The sequence below is a fragment of the Fundulus heteroclitus genome, unplaced genomic scaffold (assembly GCF_011125445.2).
Source record: "Fundulus heteroclitus isolate FHET01 unplaced genomic scaffold, MU-UCD_Fhet_4.1 scaffold_58, whole genome shotgun sequence".
NCBI classification, from domain to species: domain Eukaryota; kingdom Metazoa; phylum Chordata; class Actinopteri; order Cyprinodontiformes; family Fundulidae; genus Fundulus; species Fundulus heteroclitus.
This window is the reverse complement of record NW_023397011.1, coordinates 96,942-111,402: the sequence shown is the minus strand read 5'-3', so window position 1 is coordinate 111,402 and position 14,461 is coordinate 96,942. Positions and strand designations below refer to the sequence as shown.

The window sequence follows — 14,461 nt, the reverse complement described above, 5'->3', positions numbered from 1 at the left end:
CAAAACTGCATCTAAATGTTTATTTTACATTATTTACTACAATATCATTTCTCTATAAACTGGGCTTCATTTGTAAGAATAATCAACTTTCAAAAATGTTTAACCCCAGAATGTAACCCTACTATCAATATAAGGTTCACTCTCAAGTATTTGTATTTCACAAATATTCTACTTGAATTATCTGAAATTTACCTTTCATCACTTGTTGTAGCCACCAGAAATCTTGTATATTCTTTGTAGCACCATTTGTGGTACCGCACTTCAATTGTGACACAATTTTTTCCACATACATCCTTGAGGATGGATTCGTCCATTTTCAGTTCAGCTGCTTTAACCAAACTCCCTAGCAAAGAGAGAGTTAAAAAAACTTCAATCATAAACCAGCTGCCAACAAATAATATCAAATACCTTTTCTCTGTTTTACGAGACTGAACTGGTAATTGGGTGACAAATTTAAAATCTAACCATTATTTGACAAATGAATTAATTGCCTATCATCACTTCAAGTTCATAATAATGCCTTTTATTATTTTTGAGGCCCTACACATAGCCTTCATATATGGAGGACCAAGTCTTCCATATTTAAAAATAAATACAGAAATAAATAAATGCTTAAAAAAAAAATATGCATACAATTATGTGCCACCAAAAAAAAATAAACAAATAAATGTAGATAGAAAATAAATTATACAGTGAGACAAAATGTATATATCTCCTTTAATTAGCCACTTTATTTATTAATTACTTATTTTTTTAAGTATTTATTTATGTGCATGTTATAATATTTTTGTCTGTTTTATTCTTTCTTTGTATTTTTTTGCCCTATTTATTTCTCCGATGCTATTTATTTCTGCCTGTCCTTTTTACATTTCTGTTTGTCGTTTTTACATTTCTGTTTGTCGTTTTTACATTTCTGTTTGTCCTTTTTACATTTCTGTCTGTCCTTTTTACATTTCTGTCTGTCCTTTTTACATTTTTGTCTCTCGTTTTTACATTTCTGCCTGTCCTTTTTACATTTATGTATGCATTTCTGCCTCATTATGCAAATGAGGAGGGGCTGTGTCTTAAGGGCTCAACTTCTTCCCATTGGTTGGTTAGCATTTTACTGCATCGGTCGAATCTGCATGGCTTTTCCCCGCACTAAATAATTGTTTAGTAGTTTCAAACTCAGCAGGCAGACGTTCAGTGTCCGACCTCTTAAGGGAAGCTGCTAATAGACTGGAAGAATTAGAACGCTGTACATTTGGGATCTGAAATGTTTTTCGGTGGTTTCAGATTCGGCTTTCCAGATCAATAACTCATCGGCGGATGATTTATTCTACAAAACAGACACCTCTCCGCAACCACCGCAAGGCAGACAGTGAGCTACAACCGTAGTTTCCTCAAAACGAGTCTTAGTCCGTGGGCCAGAATCTGTGGGACGTCTCCTTAAGAAGTTTCGTATGAACTGTCAGACGGCAACTTTCTTGCACTTAGATAAGTTGCTACACATAGCAGTGATCTCAAAACACCAATGTTCCCACGTTTTCACTTGCACATTAATAAGTTATTGCTGATAAAAAATCTAAACTGTTGCGCTCCGGTCCGAGAGGTCACGTGATTTGATGTTTGCTGCTCAGCCAATCAGATCGCTGTATTGTCAGCTGAGTGCGTTCAATCTGTAAGGTGTTGTGAACATTTGTTTCCAGGCGAAGAAAGCCCAATAATAGCATTTTCTGGCGCCAGTTGGCAGAGATCTTGATGGCAAGGAAAAAGAAATAGCCCAGACCATCCATTATCCATTTTCTAACACGATTATCCCTGCTGGGTTCGGATCGGTGCCGATCTCCAGCTGTCAATGGGCGAGAGGCGGGGTATAAACTGGACAGGTCGCCAGTCTATCGCTGGGCAGAAATAGCCCAGACTTTTGTTCATTTTACTGTGATATCACCAAGACCTGCTGCGCTAGGATAGCACAGCCAAACGACTTATCCCCGGCAGAATTTGGATCCCCTGCGTCGGGAGCGCATTCAGCTGGAAGAATAAATCCAGTGAACTCCGCCTCATCTCCAACCGAAATGAAGATGTTTTACTTTTCTTAACGAAATATAGCAATGGTGTCGTTACATTATCGTTCAGTTAGTGTGAAAAAAATTAAAATGTAACACTTGTTAGTGCGATCATCAAGGATTGCTATGTCGGTTAAAACTCGATTGATCACTCAATATAACACGTTATTAGAAAGAAAACGGCTCTGTGGTCATTTCCACATGTGTCACGAAAATATTAGCTTTATGTTATTAGATTGTTGCATGTCTGTCTGATTAAACCAAAAATCCACCTTCATGAGTCCATCACAGCTGATTACTTGTTCGTCTTTTTTCTCTTTCTTTTTTGGTAGCTAGACCCGCATGAATAGATCATATAAAGCGGATTTCACGAGTGATCAAATGAACACTGAATAAAGGTACAGCCAAAATTATCAGATTTAATAAGATTTTAATTCAACCAAGAACCATATAGAGATATTAACTATATTAAGAAAACGAGATATGTCGACTTTAAAAACTGAACAATGTATTAGGAGTTTAAAAAAAATCAATTTTATTTTATTAGAATGTGATGTTTAAAAATATTTAGACTTCACAAAGCTGGAGGTTAAAAGTTTTATTGATTTCAAACACTCTCCCGACGCAGGCGATACAAATTCTGGCGTGGATAAGCCGTTTGGCACAACGACACCTGTCGCCTGTGCTATCCTAGCGCAGCAGGGCTTGGTGATATCACAGTAAAATGAGTAAAAGTCTGGGCTATTTCTGCCATGTGATGGACTGCCGACCTGTCCAGTTTATACTTCTCGCCCATTGACAGCTGGAGATCAGCACCAGCAACCTTCGCGAACCCAGCAGGGATAAGCGTGTTAGAAAATGGATGATGGATGGTGGGCTATTTCTTTTTCCTTGCCATCCAGATCTTTGCCAACTGGCGCCAGAAAATGCTATTATTGGGCTTTCTTCGTCTGGAAACAAATGTTTACAACACCTTACACATTGAACCCACTCAGCTGACAATACAGCGATCTGATTGGCTGAGCAGCAAACATCGAATCACGTGACCTCTCGGACCGGAGCGCAACAGTTTAGATTTTTTATCGGCAATAACTTATTAATGTGCAAGTGAAAACGTGGGAACATTGGTGTTTTGAGATCACTGCTATGTGTAGCAACTTATCTAAGTGCAAGAAAGTTGCCGTCTGACAGTTCATACGAAACTTCTTAAGGAGACGTCCCACAGATTCTGGCCCACGGACTAAGACTCGTTTTGAGGAAACTACGGTTGTAGCTCACTGTCTGCCTTGCGGTGGTTGCGGAGAGGTGTCTGTTTTGTAGAATAAATCATCCGCCGATGAGTTATTGATCTGGAAAGCCGAATCTGAAACCACCGAAAAACATTTCAGATCCCAAATGTACAGCGTTCTAATTCTTCCAGTCTATTAGCAGCTTCCCGTAAGAGGTCAGACACTGAACGTCTGCCTGCTGAGTTTGACATTACTAAACAATGCTTTAGTGCGGGGCAAAGCCATGTAGATTCGACCGACGCAGTAAAATGCTAACCAACCAATGGGAAGAAGTTGAGCCCTTAAGACACAGCCCCTCCTCATTTGCATAATGAGGCAGAAATGTAAAAAGGACAGGCAGAAATGTAAAAACGAGAGACAAAAATGTAAAAAGGACAGACAGAAATGTAAAAAGGACAAATAGAAATGTAAAAAGGACAGACAGAAATGTAAAAACGACAAACAGAAATGTAAAAAGGACAAACAGAAATGTAAAAAGGACAGGCAGAAATAAATAGCATCAGAGAAATAAATAGGGCAAAAAAATACAAAGAAAGAATAAAACAGACAAAAATATTATAACATGCACATAAATAAATACTTAAAAAAATAAGTAATTAATAAATAAAGTGGCTAATTAAAGGAGATATATACATTTTGTCTCACTGTATAATTAATTTTCTATCTACATTTATTTGTTTATTGTTTTTTTTTTGGTGGCACATAATTGTATGCATATTTATTTATTGAGCATTTATTTATTTCTGTATTTATTTTTAAATATGGAAGACTTGGTCCTCCATATTCATACGCCTACTTCATAATGATATGAGCAGGCTTGGGCTGGCACCAATTACACATGCATTTTTTTTTTTACCAACAAATGTATTACTTTTGCTTTTGGTTATAAGCCACAAACAAAGATGCAGTCTGCAAATTATCTACTCACCAGCATTAATAGTTTCTGCTTGGACCAATTTATCTTTCTTTGTCTTGTGTCCTTCTTTCACAAAGCGGTCAACCCTCTTGCAAATTATACAGACAGCAGGAAGTACATTGCCAGACCTCGATGATTTAGTCGTGGATCTCAACCGTTTTGGAGATGGTGGCCGGCTAGTCGTGGACGTGGTTGTGGAAGACTCGTGATCAGAATCAGAATCATTGTTGTCACCACCACATGCTCTCTGTTTTTCTGCTAGTTTTTCAGCACTGGCAATTCGTTTCTTATCGATGAAACATCTATAACAAGTTGGATGAAAACCAAGTTTGTGTACCTCCAAGAAGCCAGAAAGAGTTTCGTCTGGACAAGCCAGGGTTGACGTGTTTGTTGTTGTTTTCTTTCCGCTCGAAGTGCGAGAGCATACCTGAAGGACGCGCTCTGATTGGCTAACGGCTAGGCGGCTTGATTCGAGCGTAGATTAGCGGTGTGATCAGGCTACCGATATAGTTACACTTTTAAGTAATTACTGTAAAAATACTGGCTCAAAGCGATTGGAGAACTTTTGGTTATGGCCTCAAAATGCACTTAGGATTTTATTGTAGTTTTCATTTAGTAGTCCCTAAATAGGTGGAGCGAACCTGAACGATACAGGCTTCAGCCTATGGCCTGGGCATACATTTATCACCGTGTTCAGTTCTGTTCTCTTTTAACATGTGTCACGGTTTAAATTCACCTGTTGTGCTGCTAATAAAGCCACGGAGTGATCTTCTGATCCCTGAAAAGCTGACCATTAATATAAAGCTTGTCTACAGCAACTGTAGCCCTGAAGCCCTCAGCTATGTATATCTTCCTGATTGGGAATAATACTCACCTATCAAGGATTTCCTTTGGAAACTGGTCACTGATGAGGAATTTCATTACCCTCAGCTCCCTGCCCCGACTTCTTACCTGCGCTTTTTGCTTGTAGTGCTCGAATTTAGCTACAATTGGCTGAGGTTGGGTTTTATCGGGCTTGTTACCTCCAAGCCTGTGAACGCGGTGTAAGGTGATGTGTTTTACCTCGTCAGCCGGGATTTTCAGCTGCTGCTGGAGGAACTCACATTTATGAAGGTTGCATCTCATATCAGCCAGAGTGGGGCTCTTCATTCAGTGACATGAAATGCGTCTCCTGGACCTTGCTACAACATTCACCAGATTGGGATGAGGTTGAGACCCTGAGGTATGTCTCCTAAAAACTGTCACACGTCAACATCAATGAAATGCAACTCTTTAACGAAGTTTCCTCTGTGAAAATGTACACGTCTGACAAGATTGAACAGTAGAACAAAGACACTAAACGTTGCAGATGAGCACTGGGTTGAGATGTTCACACATTTCATGCACAGAAGTGTTCCATTTAAAAATTTAGCGATTACCTGTCAATTTGCGATGTGACTACCTGGCACCAATTCCTCTGTGGAATGCATTTTTGTATTATGAACATTTCTTGGACCAATAAGAGAAACTGGACACTTTGAAGACACTGGTCATTATTCGGGATGAACTTTCATGACAGTTGCACTGAATTTCATGTCAGGCTTGTTGACAGGCCTACTGTGCTAAAAAGATGCACTCAAAGCTGTGGCCCCATCTTCCACATGCAGACGCAGTAAGTTCATGAGTTAATCGGAAAGTGTTTAGATGGACATGGATCGGATCATGGATCATAAACCAACTCTCAGTCGGAATACAATTTCATTCTGATGGTAATAATTGGTTGATTAAGCTTGAAGTTTTAATTTGCTGACAAAGTCTGAGTGAAGGTACTGCATGAGAGAGAGGAGTAGGGCTCTAAACAAAAGTTTCAAGAATTAAGTCTTTTTTGTTATGCAACCATAACGGAATTTTGGTGAGACACTCAGAATGATAAGAGGCAGACCCAAATTAAAAAGACTTGCAGAAAAACAAGACATAAGCATCCCTAAAAGACACCCTCAAAAATGTAAAACCCTCAGAAGAAATATCTAACACCCTTTTTAACCCTTAGAAATTAGAAAAATTTACAGAATAAATGTCTGTGGAAGAAAAATATATACAAAAATGTAGCATTAACATAAAATGCAGCTTGTGCTGAAACAGTCTATGAAATGGGCTGGTGGTTTATTTGATTGTCAGAAGTGGTGTTTTTGCACTGGTTTCATTGTTATGCCCCCCCCCCCCCCCGAGGTGCTTTAGCACAAGGGTAAGGTTCAACCAAACTGCATTTGACACCCTAGTTTTACAGCTTCACTTTTGTGTTAAATCAATGTTCATACAGACAACATTGCCTATTAAATGATTGACTAACAATCTAGTCAACACAAACTTCTTTATTTGAAGCAAAAATATTTACAACCTAATATTGCAACAGAACTCCTAAGTAGCAACTTGTTTTGTGTGCGCTTATTTGCTCTCAGTCCAAATGTTCTATTTTGGAAAAATAGGAATGAAAATAAAACTGACTCCCCATCCGGAGTCATTGATTAAATCATAAAAATAATAAACAGATTAATCGATTATAAAAATAATTGTTAGTTGCAGCTCTAAACACACCACAAAATTTATTTTTTTTATTAAATCAAACCGTGGAACAAAGAAAATAACACAATCAAGGATGAATATTGTTTATTTTATCAGTGAATCACAGCCATTAAATACAGTTGGACAGTGCAAGAGGTATTACTCTTTCTCAGATGGGGGCAAGATAATTTTGCTTGTGTCGTAGTAGTTTTCCTTGATGAGTGGCAGATCTTGTTCCTCTCTAAGCTGGATGAGCTGCTCTGCTTCCCTTCTGGCCCACTGCCGCATACTGAAAACCACAAATGCTGTTTATTATCCCATGTTAACATGATGAATACCACATGTGATCATTTTTCATTGTACCTCTATGTGTAAATCCAACAGAAGTCTACCTCGGCACCAGTGTGTCCCTGATTTATTTATATTGAGTCATTATTTAACAGTCTAACAAAATTTGAGTGAGTAAAAATCCTTCCTCCCTCTGCAAATATCAAAATCAAAAAGCTAAGAAGGGTTCTCGCCAGAGCATTTCAGCGTAATGGACAGTCAGTAGCGATATTTGGCATGGGCGAACTGGGCAGCCGCCTGGGGCAGCACTTTTTTCAATAACGTATAGGGGGTGGCACGAGCAGTAAAAAAAAAAAAAAAATTTCTATCATATCATTGTGTGAGGAATCAGCGCCCCTTCCAGCTGCAGGTGCCCTGCTTGCTGTGAGAAGATGCTCTAGCCCTGCACTGCATAGAGGCTGACAGGTTGGAGGTTAAACCTCTGGGTCTCTCAAATGGACCATCGGCAACGGGACTGCGGGGGAACCACTCTACAGTGCAATTGTCTAACGGAATGAATGCCGTTAGACAATTGAATATCAACTTTGAGCGGTGGCTAAAGTCAGTCACACCAAGGCACGGGGTGGCCAGGGAGGTTTGGGAGGATTCCCTACAGGCCGGTCTGTTTCAGGTTGGTGGTCGAACCGTTTTCCCTTCTTTCTATCCAATAATAAAACACAACTGCAGTGATAAGTGACCGCAAAGCTTCCCTCGACGCTGCATGTGGAACAGAGAAGAAATATTATCAGACTGAGTGAGTCTGATATTACGCGAGATACAACCGGCCCCTCATTATTAAAAAAAAGCAAGAAAGAAACTGGAGCGACATAAAGTAGCAAAGATGCTGGAAAGAAAATAGTGGAGTAGAGAAAATGTCTACAGGATGCGTGATTCCAGTCAGCCAGGCCAGTAATGGACCGAGCAGCATGACTACAGGTTAGCGACCACTCCCTACATGGTATCATCTCAGACTTGCCAGATATTATGTTTGTGTTTTGGATGTGTTCAGGGGACATATAACATTAAATGTTACAATATGTCTATAAATAATTACTCTGCTTAATCAATTAAAATGAGAGTCTGTGTTCAAAGGATATTTTAATAACTATAGGCTACATCCTAATATCGTGTTGTGTTTCTACATTGACAATTTCTTACAAGCCCAAGAAGTAATTCCCTTACTGGGTTTTTCTGTTTAGCACTTCCTTATTTTGTTTTTTATTGTAGTTGTGTTTAACACTGCACATTCTATAATGTTTATTATTGCTGCTGTTATTGTTATCTGTAGCTGAGGAGGCGAGTTTTAGTAGTGGAACTGATGCAGAGGGACATAATAATGCCAGTCATAGGAGAAGGAGACAGATGAGGAGGGACAGGTGAAAGACAAGGTGACTGAGGAGGAGGAGGAGTAAGAACCACCTGGGTTGGTAATAGATGTTTGCATTGAATAATTTTAAACATCCAAGGATTGCACACCAAACAGAAAGAAGTTCTTGCCTGGGGAGTAATTCAATGTAGAACCACCACTGTGAACGGTTAGGTAAAAGTTGTCAAAGTCACGCTGAAATTAGACAGTTACGCTCATTAAAAATGAGTGTGACGGTCAGTACGACACGGAACAGCATGATATGGATGTTTGAGAGCAACATGGAAATTTCAGTAAAGCTCACGAACATACATTAATCAGCGCAGCTCTAAACCTCCCAAACTGCATAAGCTAACGCTAGCTGTTATAAGGTTGACAAACAGCTGCCTTTGAGCAGCACTATGTACACTGCGAGAATGCAGATGCAGTGTAAAAGCAACAAAAAACAACAGCAAGGCGCCTCCCCCACACACACGCATGCACCCCCGCCATCCATCGTATCCACCGTAATGTCGAAAATAAATCCTGCTGAGGACCCTGCTTAGTAGCAGCCAGGTATTATTGATAATAAGGTGAGTGACCATAAAGCCATTTCCAAACTTTTTAATACCTGGCATTCTATCCTTAGCATTTTTTTACAACGCTCTGCCATCACCTGTTGTTTTTCTTCTTATTTAACTTGAACATTTCATATTCATCTGAATATACCTTATTACCTATAAATAATTGCAGTAATTTCAAATTCCGACAAGTTTTTCTCTTCTGCTGTACAGCTTAACTTTAATTTTCATATTAATTAAACCTGTGTGCAAGTCCGGTGTCTTCTGTCTACTTTTTTTTTTTTACCATTGTGACACCCAAATCTCCCCGTTGTGGGACAAAAAGGTATTTATATTCTATTGTACTTATACACAAGTGAAAAACATTTAGGAGTATAGCTCAAGTCAAGATCCTACTGCAACCTACAGCTCCTTCCCAAACTCTCCAGGCCTCAAATAGCATAATAAATGTTAAACTGTAAGCCACTCCATATTCAACATTTTTTGCAGATAAACTGTACTGGGTCTAAGGGGGTTACTGTAATGTTACTGTACAATTTCTTACATTTTTATGGGAACTTGTTCAGTTCTGCAATATTTTTCTTAAAACCATCTAAGTGTTTCCCTCTTGGGGTTGACCGGTGGCTATTGCAGTTGAATTTTCCCATTGGTTCAAACAGTACATGCTTTTGTCACCATAGCTCCATGTTAGTGTACAAAAGGATCTCAGTCAGACACATACACGAGTTGAAGTCACAAGCATTGAGAGCATGGATCGATAGTGTTTAATGTCTGTTACTGCTTTAAACGTTAGCCCATGTTAGCATTGATGCTGCTAACATCACTTTACCACTTAAACTGTACGTATTTTGTCCTCCACTGCCTCGACAGTGCCGGCTTCCAATATTGCTGAGTAAGCGTCTTGAGCCAGTGTCTCGAACTGTGTATAAGGTTTAGCAAGGCTCCACAAACCTTCGGTGACGAGAGGCTGTGGAAGATCCTCCAGCTCAAAAGGCAGATTTGTGTCAAAACCATCAGATGTCACCAGTGTCACTCTATGTTTCGATCTGTCACTTTCCCTCTTCCTGACTGCCGCCACAGACATATGTCTGTGACCACTGCAGGAATGAGCCCTACTTAAACCTCCATCGCTCATCTCCACACTTAGCCAAGTCTCTTGGGACTGCCCACTTTGGTGGCATTTTTCAAAATGCGTCTAGGGGCAGAGTTATGTCTCTACATCAGGGTGAGGTACACTTTAAACTTAATGACAAGATTAGAAATTAGAGTATGGCTGGTTTGGATGGGTTGATGTAAAAAGTATTTTTTCTCTAAAAAAGTACATAGCACCATAACTTTAATTTCGACACTTGCATGGGATAAGGCAAAAGTATAGTTATTTTTTGTGTCAAAATTGTGATCAAAAGTAAAAAACCTAACAGTTATAGAAAGACATACTTGCGCATTTTGGTTAGTGTTTCTAACTGACATAACTTAGATATTGTTTTCCCAAATACTATATATGTTTTTTTCTAAAAAGGTAGACAATGTAAACACCACTAAAGTGCACTTTAAAAAAAAGGCTAGTTCATGAATTTAAAGGAGGAAGATGAAACCCATGTGTCTCCTCAAAAACATGGAGAGAAACTAACAACTTTTTGTCACAATTATAAAATTGTAAGCATACAAAGATAACCTGAGACAATGCAAAATGCAGTTTCCAATTCTATTTAGTGTTTGTTCACAACAAATGTCATCCCAAAGCAATTTACAAAACCAGGGTTTATACAGGAATGAGTAACTCTAATTTAATGCTTTTTAAAGCTCTTTTAATGCTCTCAGAAATAATTTTAATGCCATATATATATATATATATATATATATATATATATATATATATATATATATATATATATATATATATATATATATATATACACACATGAGACCGTCCGATTTCCTGACGTTAGTGGCGGTAAAGCTTGCCCCAGCTGCTGCTGTGCTGTTTGCGGTGGCTAATGCGGATGTGACTGCGTTGGTTACAGAAAAGTAACTTGACATTGTTAGCTGTCAGCTGATCTGTGGCTGTCCGCAGTGGTGTAGTGGTCCCTGGAGAAGTAGGTATACTCTCAATGTTTGCCCTTTTAGACGCAGCTCAGAAAAATGCTGTTTTAGAAACAATGACATGTAACACTGCTCTATTTAGTTTAGCTAAAAATCTATCACTAGGGTTTACTCATTTTAGCCTAAAATATTTAGATTAAAATATTTCCTTGAGCTACTACGTGAGGTGTGAAAATACTGTTATCTCTTTTTTAATGATTTTTTCCAGCTTCTGGTAGGTAATGTAAAATTTTCTTTGGTTTATATTGATGGAATTCCTACACTACATCCAGAATCGACATTACTTTTCTGTAGGTTTTTCAATATAGACCTAGATGATAAGGCATATGGAAAGTCCTAAATTGTATGAGAAAGAGAATCTATAGAAAGAGATAAAGGTAATAACGAGGAGACCATCAAAACTCAAATCTATTTGTCTTTGCAAATCATGAATTGTCAAATATAACAGTTGAAACACTCAAAGAAGTGTTTATCCTGTTGATTTAGACTCCCTGACATTGAATGTTTGGCCCCAATATATGAACCTCAATTTTAAAATGGACGGGGATTTTAAACATGAGTCAAAAAAGGACCTCAGTTAAGTAATTTTTATCATTTAAGTAACAAAGGTAAAACCTATTCTTTCAAGGCAAAAATATGGAATCACTACTCCAAGCCTTCATTCATCATGGCTGGATTAATGTAATTCTCTTTATCTCTATATCGGTCAGTCCTCACTCAGATGTCTGCAGCTGGTTCAAACACTGCTGCATCTTTTAATGGAAAAACATAAAAAGAGCACATTACCCCATCCTGGCCTCCCTTCACTGGTTGCCTGTTTATCTTAGAGTTCAGCTTAAAGAACTTCTGTTTGTTTTTAAGGTTTAAACAGCTTTGCACACCTTACTTAAATGAGCTTATCCTTCATCTGTACACCCCTGCTTGCTCATTCATGTCTGCTGACCAACTGCTCATGGTCATTCACAGGCCCTGTTCCCTCTAAGCAGAAGCTTAGAGGGAACAGGGCCTTCTCAATTGGGTCCCCCTAAGTTATAGAACGACTTACCTTTGTACATTTGACAGGCCCCTCCGCTGTCCAGTTTTAAAACCTGTCTTAAAACCTATTTTTACTTATTGGCCTTCAACCTTACTGAGATTTTATCTTTCTCAACTTTTCTTGGTACTTGTATTTCTGCGGTTCCGGCTGGTTCCATTATGTTTGATATAAAGTTTTTATTATTATTATTAATTATTATTATTACTACTATTAGTTATTATTGTTAGGGTTCTATGCCGTTCGCCTGCTCTGTGACCAGAGAACACTATTGTTTCTCGGGTGTTTTTCCATTATTCTTTATTATTATTACGGAATTAAAACGCGTTGTGCGGCCCATGCGGACTTGTAACGAACCTATTGAATCAGGTACAGAATGTGCGCCCCTACTCAAACACAGAAATTCAGACCCCTCAACAACTAGGGGGCGCTATAACAAAAGACAATGCGTTTCGGCCTGTAACCACCAAAGTACTGGTCTCACACTTAAAAACTTCATATCAATTTGTTTATTGGATGATTCTGCATCAAAAAGGGAATTTACACACCTTTCGTTTCCTAGCTAGTTTTCGCGCTACATGGGTGGAAAGGTTAAACCTTTCTGGTTAAACTTCTCCTACAGTTTTTGTGCAATCCGCGCAAAACTTCATATATAACCGTGTAAAGGACAAATAAAAAAAAGTCTCTTTGGCGGATTTTTAAATTTTGACTTTTTCGAAAAGTAATGGTAAAATAAATGATTGTCAGCTAGCAAGCTCTAAATGTAATTGCTGATTATTCTAAAACCATAACGGATTTTAACATGTCCTTCGCAACCCACACTCCAAATAAAATTTTGCACACGTGTCCCGCATTTGAGGATCGTCCATCACTAGGGGGCGCTGTGATGTCAAGAAATCTACTACACAAGAATGGCTGTTTGAATTTTTACAAAACCTTCTTTATTCCCTTCTAATCATAGCCCTGAACTAAAGTATAAAATATGGTGATGATTGAAATAAGTGGGCGGGGCCTATTGCCTAATAGTGTAAAAAACCTGGAAAATAAAAATAATAAACAAAAGAATAAAAAAATGTTTTAAAAATACATTTTTTGGTGTAACGATCACAGATTTTCAGGATGTATTCCTTGAATAAGGTGTAACAATTCTCTCATTGCATGTATTGAGGTTTTTGAAAGTTGCACACTCTGATTTGGAAAATGGAGAAATTAATGTATTTTCCACAAATATTGTTCTAGGCCAATGAAAATGTGGACAGTTGTTGATCACATGGAGACCTAACATTGATATCAGTTTGGTAAAAATCCAGGCATGTTTTAACTATTTACAAGACATTGAAATTAAAATGTACAGCACTATAATGTATACAATTTTTTTTCACTGACAATTTTTTCTAAAACACAATAAAAAAAAATCAAGTGCTTAGGGAAAGCATTCTTGGACATCTGTGAATATTTTTTGAATTTTAGAGCAAACCGTTGATTTTTTATAAATTTAATACGTATCAGTAGAAAACATATATATAAAAAAAGAATTTTCAGAATATGATGCAATGATGCCATCTGCTGGTGAAACAAATGTAATACAACTGGTTGCCGGATGCGGCGGGTGCACACTGAACCGTCAACCAAAGGATTCAGGAAAGGTAGAAATACAATGGATCATATTCTGTTATTGAAACATGAAATCAGAAAGGCACAAGTTAATAAAGAGAATGTGGTAGCTGTCTTCTTTGACGTATGATGTGGAAGAAAGGATTTTTGATCAAATTAAAGAAGATGGGAGTGGGTGGTTCAATGTTCAACTGGATAAAGGATTTTCTTCATAATCAATCTATACAAGTAAGAATAGGAAACCAATTATCAGGAAATATTTATGTTGAAAATTGTATCCACCAAGGAAGCATCGTTAGTCCAGAATTTATTTTTTTCTATTATGATTAATGATATGTTTGAAAGATTAGATTAGATTCAACTTTATTGTCATTACACAGGTACAAGGCAAAAAAAATGCAGTTTAGATCTAACCAGAAGTGCAATAGCAGCAAGTGCAAGATAAACAATGGTTCCATAAGTACAGGACATGGGTTTTTACTAAATAAATATAGAGATGGATACTATTATACAGAATTTTACTGATAGATTTGTCCTATGAGTATAATATATAGATAACTTGTATTGAAGATGTGGAAAATAAAATTGACGTTTCTTTAAATGTAAGTTACATCATTAAAAAAGTTCAAGAAGCCATTAATAAAATAAAAGATTGGTCCTTTAG

At 37.8% G+C, this 14,461-nt stretch overlaps 1 protein-coding gene across 1 annotated transcript in view; it reads right to left on the bottom strand.

The window, feature by feature from the left end:
• Positions 1 to 6,882: 6,882 nt before the first annotated feature.
• Positions 6,883 to 14,461, bottom strand: part of ndufb11 (NADH:ubiquinone oxidoreductase subunit B11) — a 42,397-nt gene continuing 34,818 nt past the window's right edge. The window contains exon 3 of the mRNA XM_036133123.1: positions 6,883 to 7,083. Within this exon, the coding sequence (XP_035989016.1) occupies positions 6,954 to 7,083 (130 nt within the window). The 3' untranslated portion in view covers positions 6,883 to 6,953. The remainder of the gene's footprint in view (positions 7,084 to 14,461) is intronic.